General features: G+C 39.4%; 1 protein-coding gene across 4 annotated transcripts; it reads right to left on the bottom strand.

Annotated features, from left to right (window-relative positions):
* Positions 1 to 841: 841 nt before the first annotated feature.
* On the bottom strand, positions 842 to 19597 carry LOC110788506 (uncharacterized). Of its 4 annotated transcripts, none has more exons than XR_008932147.1 (8): positions 19196 to 19588; positions 17727 to 17804; positions 17510 to 17556; positions 17226 to 17275; positions 16828 to 17043; positions 16536 to 16682; positions 1196 to 2235; positions 842 to 1106 (listed from the first exon to the last, which is right to left on the bottom strand). XR_008932147.1 is itself a non-coding variant. In XM_056842212.1 (8 exons), exon 7 carries the CDS (start codon positions 14025 to 14027, stop codon positions 11793 to 11795), a length of 2235 nt encoding a protein of 744 aa, XP_056698190.1. In that variant the 5' UTR covers positions 14028 to 14105; positions 16536 to 16682; positions 16828 to 17043; positions 17226 to 17275; positions 17510 to 17556; positions 17727 to 17804; positions 19196 to 19597; the 3' UTR covers positions 1942 to 2235; positions 11498 to 11792. The 4 variants fall into 4 exon arrangements, 2 of the variants coding, with proteins under 2 accessions (XP_056698190.1, XP_056698191.1); XM_056842212.1 differs by lacking the exon at positions 842 to 1106 and adding an exon at positions 11498 to 14105 and having other exon boundaries at positions 1942 to 2235; positions 19196 to 19597; XM_056842213.1 differs by lacking the exons at positions 842 to 1106; positions 19196 to 19588 and adding exons at positions 11498 to 14105; positions 18256 to 19185 and having other exon boundaries at positions 1942 to 2235.
* Between the last annotated feature and the right edge of the window lie 1418 nt (positions 19598 to 21015).

Below are 21015 nucleotides of genomic sequence, written 5' to 3'. Positions count from 1 at the left end.
ATTTGTCAGATTTAGGTTGTAGCTTGTCCGAAATTAATCGCTTGACATATGCTTCGCAACCCCAAATCTTCAGAAAAGACAACTTTGGAAGTTTCCCAGTCCATAATTCGTATGGAGTCTTTTCAATAGCTTTTGACGGAGCACGATTCAGTGTGAGTGCTGCAGTTTGCAACGCATGTCCCCAGAACTGTAAAGGAAGTTCGGCCTGACCCATCATTGACCTGACCATATCGAGTAAGGTCATATTTCTCCGTTCCGACACTCCATTCCATTAAGGTGTCCCCGGAGCAGTCAATTCAAAAAGAATACCGCATTCTTTTAGATGGTCATCAAACTCGTGGCTAAGATATTCACCTCCTCGATCCGATCTTAGAGCTTTAATTTTCTTGCCATGTTGATTCTCTACTTCATTTTGAAATTCTCTGAATTTCTCAAACGATTCAGACTTGTGCTTCATTAAGTAAATATAGCCATATCTACTGAAGTCGTCCGTAAACGTTATGAAATAGCTGAACTCACCTCTAGCTTTCGTACTCATAGGCCCACATACGTCCGTATGTATTAGCCCTAGTAGTTCGCTTGCTCTTTCTCCCACCTATGAGAAAGGTTGCTTTGTCATTTTGCCAAGTAAACAAGATTCGCATTGATCAATCTTCTCTAAGTCGAATGATTCTAGAATTCCTTTCCGTTGAAGTAATTCCATGCGCTTTGTGTTTATATGGCCTAATCGACAATCCCACAGAAATGTGAGATCTGAATCACCAGTTTTAGCCTTTTTGGTATTTATGTTATAAATGTGTTTGCTCGTATCTAGCACATATATAAAGATCGTTTTCTTGTTGTGCTGAACCATAAAACATTCAATTCAAAGAAAAAGAACAACTATTATCTTTAAATTGAAAACTAAAACCTTTAGAATCCAAACTTGAAACGTAAATGATGTTTCTGGTGATACTAGGAATATAGTAACAATTTTCTAGTTCCAAAACAAACCCACTAGGCAAAGAAATAAAATAAGATCCTACGGCTAATGCAGCAATCCGTGCTCCATTTCCCACGCGTAGATCCATCTCGCCTTTATCAAGCTTTCTACTTCTCCTTAGTCCCTGCGAATTGGAACATAAGTGTGAGCCACAACCAGTATCTAATACCCAAAAAGTAGAATTAGCAAGATTACAATGTATAACATACATACCTGAAGTAGAAGCAACGTTCCCGTTCTTCTCATCTTCCTTTCTCTTCAAGCAATCCCTCTTCCAATGCCCCTTCTTCTTGCAGTAGAAGCATTCAGAGTCGGCAGGAGAACGAGTCACCCTTTTCTGTTTACCAGAACTGGTGCCGTTGGACTTGGATGAGGGCGAAGCCTTTCCCTTACCCTTCTTGCCATTATTCTTGCCTGATTTCTTGAAGTTCTTGCCGTTACGCACCATAAGCATATAACACTAGTAGAAAAAACCTCAAGTGTTTGGGGTAAAATGCCATCAAGTTCTGGTGATTATGCCCCCATCACTTGAGGGTGAAGCACTTTGTAATATTTCAAGTGCTTGGGGTTGACCCCAAGCACTTAACATGTCAAGTGCTTGGGGTTTCAGAAACCCCAAGCACTTAACATTTTAAGTGCTTGGGGTTTACGAAAAACCCCAAGCACTTAACTAGGGATTTATGGAAAACCCCAAGCACTTGACATGTTAAGTGCTTGGGGTTTAACAAAAGCCCCAAGCACTTGACTTGTAAAGTGATTGGGGTTTTCCAAAACACCCAAGAACTTGATATTAACAATATTTTTTTAAATAAAATCTGCTACTATCAAGTGCTTGGGGTATTAAAAAAAAACTCCAAAGCACATAATACTCATTTTTTTTTGTCAATTTTGCCATGGCCGTACCACTTTAGCACAATATGTTGTAGCTATAAAACCTGTATCTACACCAAACAACCTCATTAAACCACAACGTATATACTATACACCAATAAACATGCCCTTAGCTCATCCATACACCATTCAATAACACAAGTGAAAAAAAAAAAAAACAAATATCAAACAACGGGTTAAAATATATTGTATCTAAATTGATTAATGGAAAAAGGTAGCTAACTAAAGTATTAGATTCATTATAATGCTAAAAATGTGAACAATCAAAGACATTCATTAGTAATAAATCGTGCCAACTTGTCTCGAACACATTTTATTTCATCAGTCGTGAAGGAACGCTCCCAAGGTTTGTTCATGAATACCTATAATCAAATCCAACAAAAAAACACAAAATAGTTTAGTTTTTTTTTTGGTTAACTTCGGAAACATAGCATTACTTAAATATTGTCATATAGTTCATTACAATCCAAAAGCAACTGCCGCAAAGAGTAGCTAGGGGGGTGGGGAAACATCCTAGTTACATTCAAACTTAAATTAAATTATCACTTCTACAAGTCTTGGCTAATCCATCTGCTACTTTGTTTTGCAATCTTGGCACATGATGAAAATTAACGTCTGTAAACTCCTCCTGCAACTCCCTGCAAGTATTATAGATAATAGAAAAACAGTGAGAGGTGTGTTCTTGAGCTCCAATTAATTTGATAGCTCTCGAACAGTCTGAAAGAATGTTAATGTTCTCCCAATTTTCCTGTCTTGCAACTCTTAGTGCTTCTTGGATACTTAGCAGTTCCGCATGCAACGGGGAGACCGCATAAAGTAACTTTGTATAGCCCAGCAACCAAGTCCCAGTGGGATCTCTAATGACGCCTGAAATGCTAGAAGGAGCATCATGTTAGACAAAGGATGCATCAACATTTATATGGACAATATTTCTCAAATTACCCAACTGCAAGGAGGTGGTAGGGGATAGTGTAACTGTTTGAGGTTGAAAATTTAAAAACTCCAAGGCTAGTGTGGTTGTTCTAGAGATAATTACCTGGGGTGGGTCATGGTTCTTCCCTTCAAAGACAAACTTATTTCTTTGCTTCCATATTTCGAAACACAAGAAAGGGAAGAAGGTCCTCCATTCTATACCTAAGTAAACATGAATCTTAGAGAAGTTGGTTTTAAGCCAGTCCTTCTCTTCATCAATCCAGAAGTCAGGTTGGGGGTGAAGAATGGACCAAACACTAGAGGCAAGGGTACAATCTCTCAACACATGGATTGAGTTTTCCACATGGTGAAGACAATGAGAACAAAATGGATCAGGCACAATTTGTCTTATGTGGAGAAGGTGTCTATGAGGTAAACGATCTCGCCAAGCTAGCCACATAAAGAAACTATACTTGCGAGGGACCTTATTCTTCCAAAGCCAGTTGACATTAGTTTGAGTAGGGGAGGACATCGCTGCTTTGTATGCTTGGGCAAGGGAGAACTTGTTAGCATAAACAAAGGGAGAGGTAGGCTTATCAGGCCTATTTTGGTTTGGATTAGGGAGGCTCCTAATGCGGTCTAGAACAGTTTGGGGGATCTCAAAGGATAGGGTACTGAAGTCCCATTGGTTATGGGTGAGGTATGCAGAAAGTTTTCTCCCCCCTTCCCCTCTATTTAGAGGGCCATGAATAATCGAACGAAGAGAGTCTAGCCCAATCCACTTTTCAGACCATAGATCAATGCTTTCCCCATTACCCACCTCCCATACACTATGTGATGCAAGAAGATCCCATCCTTTCCCTATACTTTTCCAAGTGGAGGATCCATTTGAGAATTTGGTAACATGGTTAGCATGGACATACTTTTCATGGATGCAACGATAGGCTAGGTTTTCCTAGTTACATTCAAACTTAAATTAAATTATCACTTCTACAAGTCTTGGCTAATCCATCTGCTACTTTGTTTTGCAATCTTGGCACATGATGAAAATTAACGTCTGTAAACTCCTCCTGCAACTCCCTGCAAGTATTATAGATAATAGAAAAACAGTGAGAGGTGTGTTCTTGAGCTCCAATTAATTTGATAGCTCTCGAACAGTCTGAAAGAATGTTAATGTTCTCCCAATTTTCCTGTCTTGCAACTCTTAGTGCTTCTTGGATACTTAGCAGTTCCGCATGCAACGGGGAGACCGCATAAAGTAACTTTGTATAGCACAGCAACCAAGTCCCAGTGGGATCTCTAATGACGCCTGCAATGCTAGAAGGAGCATCATGTTTGACAAAGGATGCATCAACATTTATATGGACAATATTTCTCAAATTACCCAACTGCAAGGAGGTGGTAGGGGATAGTGTAACTGTTTGAGTTTGAAAATTTAAAAACTCCAAGGCTAGTGTGGTTGTTCTAGAGATAATTACCTGGGGTGGGTCATGGTTCTTCCCTTCAAAGACAAACTTATTTCTTTGCTTCCATATTTCGAAACACAAGAAAGGGAAGAAGGTCCTCCATTCTATACCTAAGTAAACATGAATCTTAGAGAAGTTGGTTTTAAGCCAGTCCTTCTCTTCATCAATCCAGAAGTCAGGTTGGGGGTGAAGAATGGACCAAACACTAGAGGCAAGGGTACAATATCTCAACACATGGATTGAGTTTTCCACATGGTGAAGACAATGAGAACAAAATGGATCAGGCACAATTTGTCTTATGTGGAGAAGGTGTCTATGAGGTAAACGATCTCGCCAAGCTAGCCACATAAAGAAACTATACTTGCGAGGGACCTTATTCTTCCAAAGCCAGTTGACATTAGTTTGAGTAGGGGAGGACATCGCTGCTTTGTATGCTTGGGCAAGGGAGAACTTGTTAGCATAAACAAAGGGAGAGGTAGGCTTATCAGGCCTATTTTGGTTTGGATTAGGGAGGCTCCTAATGCGGTCTAGAACAGTTTGGGGGATCTCAAAGGATAGGGTACTGAAGTCCCATTGGTTATGGGTGAGGTATGCAGAAAGTTTTCTCCCCCCTTCCCCTCTATTTAGAGGGCCATGAATAATCGAACGAAGAGAGTCTAGCCCAATCCACTTTTCAGACCATAGATCAATGCTTTCCCCATTACCCACCTCCCATACACTATGTGATGCAAGAAGATCCCATCCTTTCCCTATACTTTTCCAAGTGGAGGATCCATTTGAGAATTTGGTAACATGGTTAGCATGGACATACTTTTCATGGATGCAACGATAGGCTAGGTTTTCCTAGTTACATTCAAACTTAAATTAAATTATCACTTCTACAAGTCTTGGCTAATCCATCTGCTACTTTGTTTTGCAATCTTGGCACATGATGAAAATTAACGTCTGTAAACTCCTCCTGCAACTCCCTGCAAGTATTATAGATAATAGAAAAACAGTGAGAGGTGTGTTCTTGAGCTCCAATTAATTTGATAGCTCTCGAACAGTCTGAAAGAATGTTAATGTTCTCCCAATTTTCCTGTCTTGCAACTCTTAGTGCTTCTTGGATACTTAGCAGTTCCGCATGCAACGGGGAGACCGCATAAAGTAACTTTGTATAGCCCAGCAACCAAGTCCCAGTGGGATCTCTAATGACGCCTGCAATGCTAGAAGGAGCATCATGTTTGACAAAGGATGCATCAACATTTATATGGACAATATTTCTCAAATTACCCAACTGCAAGGAGGTGGTAGGGGATAGTGTAACTGTTTGAGTTTGAAAATTTAAAAACTCCAAGGCTAGTGTGGTTGTTCTAGAGATAATTACCTGGGGTGGGTCATGGTTCTTCCCTTCAAAGACAAACTTATTTCTTTGCTTCCATATTTCGAAACACAAGAAAGGGAAGAAGGTCCTCCATTCTATACCTAAGTAAACATGAATCTTAGAGAAGTTGGTTTTAAGCCAGTCCTTCTCTTCATCAATCCAGAAGTCAGGTTGGGGGTGAAGAATGGACCAAACACTAGAGGCAAGGGTACAATATCTCAACACATGGATTGAGTTTTCCACATGGTGAAGACAATGAGAACAAAATGGATCAGGCACAATTTGTCTTATGTGGAGAAGGTGTCTATGAGGTAAACGATCTCGCCAAGCTAGCCACATAAAGAAACTATACTTGCGAGGGACCTTATTCTTCCAAAGCCAGTTGACATTAGTTTGAGTAGGGGAGGACATCGCTGCTTTGTATGCTTGGGCAAGGGAGAACTTGTTAGCATAAACAAAGGGAGAGGTAGGCTTATCAGGCCTATTTTGGTTTGGATTAGGGAGGCTCCTAATGCGGTCTAGAACAGTTTGGGGGATCTCAAAGGATAGGGTACTGAAGTCCCATTGGTTATGGGTGAGGTATGCAGAAAGTTTTCTCCCCCCTTCCCCTCTATTTAGAGGGCCATGAATAATCGAACGAAGAGAGTCTAGCCCAATCCACTTTTCAGACCATAGATCAATGCTTTCCCCATTACCCACCTCCCATACACTATGTGATGCAAGAAGATCCCATCCTTTCCCTATACTTTTCCAAGTGGAGGATCCATTTGAGAATTTGGTAACATGGTTAGCATGGACATACTTTTCATGGATGCAACGATAGGCTAGGTTTTCCTAGTTACATTCAAACTTAAATTAAATTATCACTTCTACAAGTCTTGGCTAATCCATCTGCTACTTTGTTTTGCAATCTTGGCACATGATGAAAATTAACGTCTGTAAACTCCTCCTGCAACTCCCTGCAAGTATTATAGATAATAGAAAAACAGTGAGAGGTGTGTTCTTGAGCTCCAATTAATTTGATAGCTCTCGAACAGTCTGAAAGAATGTTAATGTTCTCCCAATTTTCCTGTCTTGCAACTCTTAGTGCTTCTTGGATACTTAGCAGTTCCGCATGCAACGGGGAGACCGCATAAAGTAACTTTGTATAGCCCAGCAACCAAGTCCCAGTGGGATCTCTAATGACGCCTGCAATGCTAGAAGGAGCATCATGTTTGACAAAGGATGCATCAACATTTATATGGACAATATTTCTCAAATTACCCAACTGCAAGGAGGTGGTAGGGGATAGTGTAACTGTTTGAGTTTGAAAATTTAAAAACTCCAAGGCTAGTGTGGTTGTTCTAGAGATAATTACCTGGGGTGGGTCATGGTTCTTCCCTTCAAAGACAAACTTATTTCTTTGCTTCCATATTTCGAAACACAAGAAAGGGAAGAAGGTCCTCCATTCTATACCTAAGTAAACATGAATCTTAGAGAAGTTGGTTTTAAGCCAGTCCTTCTCTTCATCAATCCAGAAGTCAGGTTGGGGGTGAAGAATGGACCAAACACTAGAGGCAAGGGTACAATATCTCAACACATGGATTGAGTTTTCCACATGGTGAAGACAATGAGAACAAAATGGATCAGGCACAATTTGTCTTATGTGGAGAAGGTGTCTATGAGGTAAACGATCTCGCCAAGCTAGCCACATAAAGAAACTATACTTGCGAGGGACCTTATTCTTCCAAAGCCAGTTGACATTAGTTTGAGTAGGGGAGGACATCGCTGCTTTGTATGCTTGGGCAAGGGAGAACTTGTTAGCATAAACAAAGGGAGAGGTAGGCTTATCAGGCCTATTTTGGTTTGGATTAGGGAGGCTCCTAATGCGGTCTAGAACAGTTTGGGGGATCTCAAAGGATAGGGTACTGAAGTCCCATTGGTTATGGGTGAGGTATGCAGAAAGTTTTCTCCCCCCTTCCCCTCTATTTAGAGGGCCATGAATAATCGAACGAAGAGAGTCTAGCCCAATCCACTTTTCAGACCATAGATCAATGCTTTCCCCATTACCCACCTCCCATACACTATGTGATGCAAGAAGATCCCATCCTTTCCCTATACTTTTCCAAGTGGAGGATCCATTTGAGAATTTGGTAACATGGTTAGCATGGACATACTTTTCATGGATGCAACGATAGGCTAGGTTTTCCTAGTTACATTCAAACTTAAATTAAATTATCACTTCTACAAGTCTTGGCTAATCCATCTGCTACTTTGTTTTGCAATCTTGGCACATGATGAAAATTAACGTCTGTAAACTCCTCCTGCAACTCCCTGCAAGTATTATAGATAATAGAAAAACAGTGAGAGGTGTGTTCTTGAGCTCCAATTAATTTGATAGCTCTCGAACAGTCTGAAAGAATGTTAATGTTCTCCCAATTTTCCTGTCTTGCAACTCTTAGTGCTTCTTGGATACTTAGCAGTTCCGCATGCAACGGGGAGACCGCATAAAGTAACTTTGTATAGCCCAGCAACCAAGTCCCAGTGGGATCTCTAATGACGCCTGCAATGCTAGAAGGAGCATCATGTTTGACAAAGGATGCATCAACATTTATATGGACAATATTTCTCAAATTACCCAACTGCAAGGAGGTGGTAGGGGATAGTGTAACTGTTTGAGTTTGAAAATTTAAAAACTCCAAGGCTAGTGTGGTTGTTCTAGAGATAATTACCTGGGGTGGGTCATGGTTCTTCCCTTCAAAGACAAACTTATTTCTTTGCTTCCATATTTCGAAACACAAGAAAGGGAAGAAGGTCCTCCATTCTATACCTAAGTAAACATGAATCTTAGAGAAGTTGGTTTTAAGCCAGTCCTTCTCTTCATCAATCCAGAAGTCAGGTTGGGGGTGAAGAATGGACCAAACACTAGAGGCAAGGGTACAATATCTCAACACATGGATTGAGTTTTCCACATGGTGAAGACAATGAGAACAAAATGGATCAGGCACAATTTGTCTTATGTGGAGAAGGTGTCTATGAGGTAAACGATCTCGCCAAGCTAGCCACATAAAGAAACTATACTTGCGAGGGACCTTATTCTTCCAAAGCCAGTTGACATTAGTTTGAGTAGGGGAGGACATCGCTGCTTTGTATGCTTGGGCAAGGGAGAACTTGTTAGCATAAACAAAGGGAGAGGTAGGCTTATCAGGCCTATTTTGGTTTGGATTAGGGAGGCTCCTAATGCGGTCTAGAACAGTTTGGGGGATCTCAAAGGATAGGGTACTGAAGTCCCATTGGTTATGGGTGAGGTATGCAGAAAGTTTTCTCCCCCCTTCCCCTCTATTTAGAGGGCCATGAATAATCGAACGAAGAGAGTCTAGCCCAATCCACTTTTCAGACCATAGATCAATGCTTTCCCCATTACCCACCTCCCATACACTATGTGATGCAAGAAGATCCCATCCTTTCCCTATACTTTTCCAAGTGGAGGATCCATTTGAGAATTTGGTAACATGGTTAGCATGGACATACTTTTCATGGATGCAACGATAGGCTAGGTTTTCCTCCCCTTGACTCAACTTCCACCCTAGTTTGGCCATTGCACTAATGTTTAGCTTATCATGAGGACGAATACCCAACCCCCCTTGTTCTTTAGGTCTAAACGTGTGATCCTTGGCAACCAGATGGAGACACTTTTTGCTTTCAGAATCTCCCCAAAGGAAGTCATTACTAATCTTATCTAGGTCATTCAAGGTGGCTTTTGGGAGATAGCTGGCTTGCATGTAGTAGTTTGGTATGGTGTTTAGGGTTGACTTGATCAAACAGAGTCTTCCTGCTCTCGATAGGCAGGTAGTCTTCCAATTTGCTAGCTTCTTTCTCACCTTTTCAACCACAAACTGAATGGAACTCCTAGTGGGCTTTTTATGGGAGAGGGGCAGCCCTACGTATAACCCTAGGGAGGCGCTTTCCTTTACATTTATCAGGTCCTGAAATTGTGTTTTATGCTCACATGTGGTGTTTTGTGAAAAGATTAGCCTACTCTTCTCCTCATTAACCTTTTGACCCGAAATACAACAGAAGGTATCCAACACATCTCTTAGGGTTGTGGCCGTACTAACATCTACCCTTCCAAACAAAAATAGGTCATCCGCAAAGAGTAAATGGGAAACATTAATCTTTTTCCTACCAATTTCGAACGGTTTCCAACTCTTATCCTCACATGCTTTGAAAATCATTTGAGAAAGGGTATCTAATCAAATATTGAAAATATAGGGTGACATCGGGTCCCCCTGTCTCAAACCTCTCGAATGATTAAAATGTTCCGTTTTTCCCCCATTCACTAGGATCGAAGAGGAAGCATTGGAAATGCAATTCATAATCAAAGAAACTGTGGGATCATCAATGTTCAGGTTCATAAGGCAACTGCGGATAAAACTTCATTCTAAACGATCATAAGCTTTTTCAAGGTCAACTTTAAGAGCGAACCATCCCCAATTTCCTTTTTACTTATTCATGCTATGTAAGACTTCCGTGGCCACCACCAAATTCACATCAGGTCCTCTACCCTTAATAAAGCTATTTTGGGTCTCACTGATCCAATCTGTCAAAAGGGGTTTTATTCTATTCACAACGACTTTGGTGACAAGTTTATAAAGGGTGTTACAAAGGCTGATTGGTCTAAGTTGTTTCACTGTTTCTGGTTGGTCTTGCTTTGGGATAAGACATATTAGAGCATGACACAAATGGGTTGGCACGCGACTCGACCCAAACCACTCTCTAATAACCTGACTCACTTCCTTACCTAGGACACTCCATGCATTTTGGAAGAAAATAGGGTGGAAACCATCTGGACCAGGTGCTTTCAAGGGTTTCATTGAAAAAAGGGCATCTTTGATCTCAATATCAGAGGGAAGGTTGGACAGATGGATTTGTGCATTGACATTTGGGTGGGTTCTATCACAATCAGATTGTTCAGAAGAGTACAAGTTAATGAAAATTTTTCGAATATGGTCTACTAGTCCCTCCTGGTCACTAATCTCATTGCCAACCTCATCCTTAAGATTTCTAATCCTACTCCTTTGTCTTCTAATTTGGACTGTCCTATGGAAAAAGTTAGTGTTACGCTCCCCATGGATTACCCAATTAGCTCTGCTCTTCATTAACACAAACTCTCTTCTTGTTCTAGAATGAGAAGAAACTCATCCTGCAAATGGGTTAGGAGGTCTTGGTGGAATCTAGAATTTGGATTGTTATCTAAGCAATTTTGGGTACCCTCTAACCTAGCTAACACTCTCTTTTTTCTCGCATACACGTTCCCAAAAACTTCCTTGTTCCATTCTACTAAGTGATTACTTAGAAGTTCTAATTTACCTAGTGTTTCTCCCGCATTAGAATCCCACACCTGATTTACCAAGTTCTGATAGGACGGGTCTAATATCCACATTGGCTCGAAACGAAAGGGTTTTTTCCCCCCTAAGGGGGGGGGGAGTCAAGGTTAAGAAATATGGGACAATGATCAGATGTAATGCGAGGTAAGTGCCAAAGGGAAGAGTTTGGAAATTTAGCAGCCCACAACGAGTTACCCCATGCCTTATCAAGTCTCTCATGAATTGGGTAATCTTTTCTTTTATTAGTCCATGTAAATTTTGAACCATGATAACCAATGTCGTTAAGATTACAGGAACTCATAGTGTGAGCAAACAAAGCACTTTTCCTTCGATTAATCGGTCTCCCACCCCATTTTTCATTCTGACTAATTACTTCGTTGAAGTCACCAATAACCATCCAAGGCACAACCATATCGGACGCTAAATTAATCAAGTCCGACCATAAATTTTTTCTCAAATTAAAATCAGTACTCGCATAAATAGCTGATAAAACTAAAGAAACATTATTGTGTTTTACCTCGATAAGGCCATGTACTCCTTGGCGATTCTCATTGATGATGTGGACGTTGATGCGGTCCGTCCTCCACATCAGAAGAATGCCTCCAGCAACTCCCACCGGCTCGACCAAGTACCAAGAGTCAAAGGGGAGGTTAGCAACTATCCTAGCGGTTTTGGCTCGACCAGCTTGCGTTTCAGAGATGATAACCATATCAGGCTTGTGAGTAGTTAATAGATGACGGAAGTTGGGGTTGAAAGACTTCCTACCAATTCCCCTAGCATTCCAGTAGATAATTGACATATTATAAGGTAATTTAGGTTGGCGTTTCATCGCCTTGACCTTTGCCGTTTGGGCTTCCCACCTCGGGTCGATCTCTTCGTGAGTGATGGGGCACACCCACTTCTCCCTCTGAGGAATTGCATGGATCTTTGTGACCCTTAGGTTTCTTTTTCCTCTTACCTCTTCCCAGTTCACCCGAATTGAGAGTTGTTTGAGCTTTGGAAGGATCGACATGGCCATCAAAGCGTTTGTGTTGCATGTGGCTTTCACTCTGATCGGAGCATCCCTGAGTTGGGCAAATTGTCTCCACTTCGGGAGAAGGGGGGGTGGGTCGAGCCATGGGCCCAGGTTGTGAAGGAGACCGATTTCCTCTTGTTCGACTCCGACCTCTTTCTTGAGAAGCCATTCCATGAAGACGGCCATCACCGGCGGAAGGTGATCTCCGTTGTAAAATTGAGGTAGGTGGGCTATTTCGAAGTCTTCTCCCCCCGTGAACATTAAAAGATCGTCCACCTCTGGTGGAGCTGATTTCGGGTTGAGAATGACTTGCTTGACTTCTTGTAGTGATAGTTCTTGAAGGTGGAATTGGCAGGGTAGGAGATAAAAGGTGTTGTGGAGATTTATTTCTGGTTTTAGGGGGAGCGAGGGGCAGCGGAGGAGAATGGGTGGTTCCGACTCCATTAATGGAGGTGAGGCTGTCGAGGTGGTGGGTGATGAGCTTCCTGTTGAGGATTGAGGTGATAGTGTTTTTGGAGGGGTCATGGCTGATGTTTGTGTTTTGGGTATTGTGTTGGGAAGTGGAAGTTATTTGAATTTGGCTATGGTTTGTGTTTGGGTTTCGTGTCGTGCCATCATTACGGGGTAGAGTAAGGGTTTGGATGAAGGGTAGGGTGGTTACAGATTGAGTGTTGGGTTTCGAGGGAGTTTGAGTGTTGCGTGGCAAGGGTATAGTGGTTGATGGGTTTTCCATCAGTTCTTCATCTTCTATTTCCCTAGATTCAAGGGATTCTAGAGCAGAGAAAGGATTGGAGGTGTGTTCCATGAATACTTCTTCTGTTCTCACACTTTCCGAAATTTTTGAGGGTTCCCCATAAGTTTTTTCCTCTGCAAACGACGGCTCCTTGTTCTTTTTTGGGGTCCACCTTTGTTGGTTAGTGGGTTGGCCCCCCCTACTAATGACGTGATTATCATTAATCTTCCTTCCTTTTCTACTAATCATTTTCCACGTTTCGTCTTCTTCACTGGTCCACCTCTGTTTGGCCATGTTTCCATCTCCTTTTTCAAGTGTTTGGGTGTTGCCATTTTTATTTTTTGAGCACGAGTCATTTGCATGACCAAAAGCGTTGCACCCCTTACAGAACCAGATGCCTGTTGAGTAGACAAAGGGTTGGTAAGTTCTTCCTAGCCAAATTCCCTTTGCTGGTGGTGTTCCCTTTGGTACAAGCACGGAAAGGCTCGCAAATTTCCTCGCTTCCCCCCTAAGAGAATGTGTATCCACCTTAACCAGTGTGCCCAGTTGTTGGCCAATTCCTTCCAGCATCTCTTTTGAGTAGAATTCTAGGGGGAGTTCTGGTAGGGTGACCCAAACTGGTCCCATATCAACGTTGGCCATGGACGGTCTAAAGGATGGTTCCCAGTTTCTTGTCCACAGTAAGGCTCCCATAATGAACCATGGACCATTTGCCAGAACATTAGTTCTAGCTTCTGCTGGTAGCCCGTGAACTGCATAGAAACCCTTCCCTAGGGCCAGAAGTTCCAATTTTGACTGTATGCTCCATATTCTCATCATTTCCTTACGGAAAAATTGTTTTTCAAAGGATTTACCTATTACTTTTACAATCACCGATTCTAGCCATGGCTTGGAGATTTCCTCATACTTCTCCTTTGAAACTGGTAGGAAAAGACCATCCCCTAGGGTTACTGGTGGTGGTGGGGTAGTGGAGTATGGTAGATGTGGCTTGATTTGTGTTGGTTGTTTTAAGGATATGGTAAGTGGGTGTTCCAGAGAAACAACATCTCTAAAGGTCTTAGGAAGGGATGCTGTTATGGATGGTGTTGTTTGGGGGTGTGTGCAAGTTTCTGTTGGAGATATGGAAATTTGTGGTTGAGAGGTGGTTGATGATGTTGGTGGTTGACTCTTACCCCTTGGTCGTGCCTGTTGGTGCTGCTGGACGGAGTGCACGGTCCCTGTCAAGATGGAGTTTACCGTGAGGGCGGTGGTTGTATTCGTAGCTGGAGAGGATTTCCCTCCAGCTTCTCTCTCTAACATTCTCTCTCCTCTATCATATCATCTTCAAAATGTATCATATCCTCTATCATATCATATCATCTTCAAAATGTATATCATCTTCAAAATGTATTTCACAAAATAGTTTAGTTAGAGACATGAATATTGTAAAATATAATATAAACATTATTTTGAAACAATAATTGAGTTATATGAACAATTTTCACTTAAATGGCCATTTTCGGTTCCAACTCTTAACTAATGAACCAATAAGTATTCCAAACCCTTCACGTTTAATATACTTAATGTTAGGATGATAAGATTCATTCTCATCTACTTGGTCAACTTATGCACATTTAACGCTCGCTTGAACGGTGTAGGACATTTTTTGACTATAATTGATGTTTTCGCTCCCAACTCTCAATTAATGAACCTAAATACATATTCTAAGACCTTTACATATTAAATATACTTAATATTAGGATGATAAGACTAATTCTCATCTACTTTGGTCAAGTTATGCAATTTGAGACTCGTTTGATCGTTATATGTCATATTTTGGCTATAATTGTTGTTTTCGCTCCCAACTCTCAACTAATGAAGCTAAATAGGTATTCTAATCCCTTTACATGTTCAATATACTTAATATTAGGATTCTAAGACTCATTCTCATCTACTTTGATCAAGTTATGCAATTTAAGGTTTGTTTGATCGTTATATGTCATATTCTGACAATAATTGTTGTTTTCGCTCCCAACTTTCAACTAATGAAGCTAAATAGGTATTCTAAACCCTTTACATGTTCAATATACTTAATATTAGGATGATAAGTCTCATTCACAGCAACTTTGGTCAAGTTATGCAATTTGTGGCTCGTTTGATCGTTATATAATGGTCGTTTTCGCTCCCAACTCTATACTAATGAACCTAAATACGTATTATCTATCCTTTACACGTTTCATATACTTAGTATTAGGTTGCTGAGGCTCATTATCATCCACTTCGGTCAAGTTATGCACATTTGAGGCTTGTTTGACCGTTATAGAACATATTTTGACTATAATGGTTATTTTCGTTCACAACTCTCAACAAATGAAGCCAAATAGGTATTCTAAGCCTTTTACATATTTAATATACTTAATATTAGGATGGTAAGACTCATTCTCCTCTACTTTGGTCAACTTGTGCAATTTAAGGCTCGTTTGATCGTTATATGTCATATTTTGACTAAAATGGTCGTTTTTGGTTCCAACTCTTAACTAATGAACCTAAATAAGTATTCTAAGCCCTTTAAATGTTTAATATAGTTAGTAATAGATTTCTAGACTCACTCTCATCTACTTTGGTCAAGTTATGCACATTTAAGATTCGTTTGATCGTTATATGTCATACTTTGACAATTATAGTCGTTTTCACTCCCAACTCTAACCAATGAACTTAAATAGGTACTCTAAACCCTTTAAATGTTTTATATACCAAATATTAGGTTGCTACAACTCATTCTCATCTACTTTGGTCAAATTATGCACATTTAAGGCTTGTTTGATATTTATAGGTCATATTTTGACTATAATGTTTGTTTTCGCTTCCAACTTTCAACCCATGAACTTAAATAGGTATTATAAACATATTACCTGATTAATATACTTAGTATTAGGTTGATAAGACTCATTTTCATCTACTTATGTCAAGTTATGCACATTTAAGGCTTGTTTGTTAGTTATACTCATTTTTGGCCAACTCACATCTAATGAAGATAAATAGGTATTCTAAACCATTTACATTTTTAGTATACTCATTTTTATGTTTTTAAGGCTCATTCTTAGCTACTTCGGTTAAGTTATGCATATTTAAGTCTGGTTTAATTGTTATATGTCATAATTTGACTAAAACAACCATTTTCGGTCCCAACTATCAACTAATGAACCTAAATAGGTATTTAAAACCATTTACATGTTTAATATTCTTGGTATTAGGTAGAAAAGACTCATTATCTGCTATATTGGTTATGTTATGCAAATTTAAGGCTCGTTTTATTGTTATATAATATTTTGACTTAAATTGTCGTTTTCGCTCCAAACTCTTAACTAATGAACCTAAATAGGTTTTCAAAACCCTTTACATGTTTAATATACTTAGTTTTATGTAGCTAAGACTGATTCTCACCCAATTTGGTCAAGTTATGTACATTTAACGCTCGTTTGACCGTTATACGTCATATTTTGACTATGATGATCATTTTCGCTCCCAACTCTCAACTAATGAATCTAAATAGGTGTTCTATAACCCTTACATGTTTATTATACTTAGTTTTATGTTTCTAAGACTTATTCTCAGCTACTTCGGCTAAGTTATGCACATTTATGGCTTGTTTGATCGTTATATGTCATATTTTGACTAAAATAACCGTTTTCGCTCATCAGGCAACACATTTTTGGTACATAGTTGAAATTGGAAACTCATTGATATCTTTTCGAAATAATGTAATACTTTGGTGAGTATGGTGACTCGTTAAGACAACTAGAGAAATTTGATAGAAACATAAAGTACCATTTTATCCAGATCTTCAGGTGACAATGTTATAATGGATTTTTGAGCTTTTGCAGCGTCTTCTTTGGAAGCTTAAGGCCAAATTAATTGCTCACTCAAGCTGGCCATCATATATGGACTCATAATTTTCAACATCAAAGAGAACACCTGATAGATGCCATAACAACAACAGAATACATCAGCATTCTAGAGGCATTAAATATCTCATCTCAAATTTTAAATTAGAGTTGCACTTATAGGTTAAGAAACATATAAAATGCAATTCCGAAACGATAATTATCAGCCAACTCACTGTTCTCATGGCAAGATCTTCATCTTCTTTCTCATCGGTTCTTGCATATCACCCATTGATGTAGGAAAACTTGATTGGGATGAACTTCCTGGATTGGAATATAAACCAGAAGAGTTGCTCTTCTCACCAACAACATCAATATCATCAACAGGTACATTTTGAACGAGACTTTAAACTCAATCTACCACTTGATGAACCCAAAGAGCTGGGAATGATCTGCAGACAAGCAAGAAAAAGAGACCAACCTATTTATTATATGTCATGTAGGAAGTTTATCTGGTCTTTTCACTTTTACCAATTCTGTAAGACTCATCAATAAAAATGATTCCACTAAAAAAAGGCCAATAACAACAAAAGCAAAAAGTTTTGTTACCCTAACTACTCGTGTAATATAATACCTGTTGAAGTTCGCGTGACATCTCCTTTTCCTAGACTTTCTTTAGCCTCCCTGTGGTATGAATGAAAAAAACCTCAATTCAGATATGATCATGTTAACCTCAATAAATATAAGAAGTCTTTTTTTGCATGAAACTAGCAAACCTAACAAAATCTTTACAAATACTCGTACTATAAATTCTCTAGAACTTGGCAAAGCATCACACTTGACACAATTAAAAAGGTATGCACTGGTTAACATCAAATAATGCAGAGTCAAAAACATCAGAAAAAAACACCAAAATACCTTAAAACTTCAGCAATTGTGTCATCGCCAGGGGTAACTTCAAGTGCCTTTGCCAGATCAAAAACAACATTTTAGGACAAATTGAATACAGAAAGTAACCAGAGATATCACAAAAAAAAAAAAAAAAAACATTGAAGCCCTTATATAGAAACTCACTGCCATATAAATATAAACTTACCATTACCCAGCCAAAAAGAAACAAATTACAGATAATTACCTCTAATTGACCTAATTCTTTGCATGCTTGGCCCCTAAGGTATAAGGCCTTGACATTCTTTTCATCGCAGGCCAAGACCTGAAACAAAAACATAAATTTACGAAGTCAAAGAACCAAAATAATACTCTCAAAATTGACAAAATCAGAAAATTAAATTGCCCCTCGATCCCACACTAGCTTAAAAGTATTGGGGGTGATAGGCGGGAAAACATGGCCATTAGTAAACCAAGTGCAACATTGACAAATATGAGGTGAAGTCACTGAAACAATAACATCTTATTGCCATACAGAGTAGTTTTCAGGAAAATGATTTAAAAAATACTTCAAAGCCTTATATGACGCAGTCATGAAATTGCCTAGATTTTAAGTAACATGACATCAGATTAACTGAGCATGCCAACTGCAGTGTTATACTTCAGGCAACAGGAGCCCCTTGTCAATTGTTTTTTGCCTACCAATAAAAATGATAACTGATGGGATTACTAACCAAAATGTATCTTTATAATGAAGAAAACAATAGCACACTCACACGCAAGTATTTCTGTGCAGCATCATGATATTTCCCTGGTTGTGAAGCTCATTTCCATAAACGAATTGTAAAAGTTACAGGCACAAGCATGTTAGGCATATTCATGTGATTTCAAATAAAAACAGATTCAATTATTTGACTAATTATTAACATGCAAGTTCAAATAGGTATTAAAGTTGGCATTACAATACTCAGGGGCAGACAATACTTTGTCATCAACTAAGTTGAAATTGTAAAGTGTGGATATATCATCAACAACAACCACATCAGAATCAAGGTATACAACACGACCAACACACAACGGAAGAATATATAGCAAGCATTAATCCCATAAACTTCCAGCTTTCATTATCAAACTAATTATTTCGAGGGATAACTCAAAGAACTGTTATGGTATAGTAGTGAGGTCTTCTCTGGTTCAACCCGTAAACAAGGTGAATTAGAGGCGGTAGTATTAGCTACTGGTGTTGACACTTATCCCGGAAAGGTTGCACACCTTGCTGACATCGTTAACTAGGTTGGACACTTCCAAAAGGTGCTTACATCAATTGCTAACTTTTACATTTTTTCAATTGCTGAAAATCAGGATGCAATTCATTCTTATATGGTTGGGATACAATTCATTCTTATATGGTTGGGATGCAATTCGTTCTCGATGGTTGGGATGCTAACAGATCCAAAGGAGGTATAATATCACTTCCAACAGACTTTCACTTCTACACTGATTCATCAAATGGCAACTCAAAACTACTTACAGGGCTTAAAACTGGTGGTTAATTCACAAAATTGCAAAAATTTTAATAAATTTAACCTGCGGTTAACAGAACTAACAAAACTAACTGGTGGTTAATTCACTCATTGGTACTTTGAGGGATAATTATCAAATTTGCAGAACAAAATTAACAAAAATGGTGATAATTAATAAAATCGCAGAAATAACCTAGGGTAGCCAACGGGAGGAGAGCCAGCGACGGCGGAAGTGCACGCAGGAGAGGCGATGAGGCGGTTTCCAACAGTGGGCGAGTCGGAGAATTAAACACGGGGGGAAGCTTCCAGTAGTAGGCGACACGGCTTCCAGAAACGCAGGAGAGTCGCGCAAGGGGGGGAGAAACGCGGATGGGGGGATATGGCAGCCATGACGCGGTGGTGCTTTTGGGGTGGACGTTGTTGGGACTTGGGAAAGAAACAGTGGTGTTAGGGCAGCAACCAACGAGAAGGAAGCAGGCTGCGAGAAACAAAAGGCGGGGAATGAAATTTGGTAAAGGAGGGAATTTCATTTGCAAAACCTAAGTGAATTAGTGAAAGGGATTTTTAAGTGCTTGGGGTGAATAATAAATCCCAAGCATTTGTAAATTTTGCAATTTTGTGCTTGGGTGAATAGAAAACCCCAAGCACTTACTCAAAAAAAAAGTTGGTTCAATTAAGTGCTTGGGGTTTCTCTAAAACCCAAGCACTTGGCTCAAAGCACATGAGACTTTTTCTACTAGTGATATCATGCTTATTCTCTTGCTTGAGAGTCTTTTCAGCGGTTTTCCGCATATCGTGAAGCTTAGTAAGAGATTTCTCCATGCTGTTCATGTTGTAATTCAACTTGAACTGATCATAGCCATTATGAAGCGAATGGAGAATGATGTCAATAGTCATTTCATTTGAGACGTTACAGTCTAGAGCTCTCATGTTCTCAAAGAGTCCAATCATTTTAAGAACATGTGGGCTCACTGGTTCTGCTTTCTTGAGCTTAGTCTCAAGGATCAACCTCTGAGTCTCGAATCTTTCGATTCTGGCTTGGTCCTGAAACATGTTCTTCGACTTCGAGATGATTTGGTAAGCATCCGAGTTAATGAACGTTTTCTGAAGTTCAAGACTCATGGATGCAAGCATCACACATTTGACATCCCTGTTGGCCTGAATTCAACGATTAAGGGCAGCTTGAGTTACCTCCGGCCCAGCCTCTTCCGGTAACTCTTCCTCAAGGACATATTCCTTTTCCTCATGCATAAGAACTATTTGTAAGTTCCTTTGCTAGTTGAGGAAATTGTTGCCATTCAACTTCTCTTTGTTGAGAATTGAACGCAGGTTGAAAGTATTGTTATTGTTTGCGGCCATTTTGATTACTACAATCGAAAAGAATTTACAATAAATAACCATTCATACAATTCAATAACTTTGAAATAAAAGAAAAAACATGAAATCATTAAAGCTATTAAAACATTTCATTCATGCAAAAAGCAAAAACATGGTCCAAAATGAATGAAACGATTACCCCAAAAGTCCTAAATCCTTAAGCAGCTTTGGCATGTCTTAAGTAGTTTAAGATTTTAGGTAAGCAAAACCTATTGCTAGTAATCTCCAAATTACTCTTGGTTAATAAATTAATGCCATAATTTATCCCATTGCCACAACTTAATGCCATTGTTGTTTGAGTTGTAACCACAATCAACGTGCTCCTTTAGGACGCCTTACCACCTAAGTCAACTAAAATAGCACCTCACTTTAGTGTAAACCTACTATCTTAGATCCCTAGATTTTTGTAAGTGCTTGATTTGGAAGGCAATTTTTAAACTCAATATTACTTTGGACCTAGTTGTTTCTATGTTGGTTCGATTATTTAGTGAACTTAATCTAATCGATTCATAGGAAACAACCTGTTCATGCAATGCATACATACATTCATACATTCACGCATAATATATATATAGAAGTTCATAAATAATGGTGATCTAGTATGGCCCAAAACTTCTTGTCTTAATTTGAAGCATC

The sequence above is a fragment of the Spinacia oleracea genome, chromosome 4 (assembly GCF_020520425.1).
Source record: "Spinacia oleracea cultivar Varoflay chromosome 4, BTI_SOV_V1, whole genome shotgun sequence".
NCBI lineage: Eukaryota > Viridiplantae > Streptophyta > Magnoliopsida > Caryophyllales > Amaranthaceae > Spinacia > Spinacia oleracea.
Note: the sequence above shows the minus strand (reverse complement) of the source record. Positions and strands in the feature narration are given on the sequence as shown.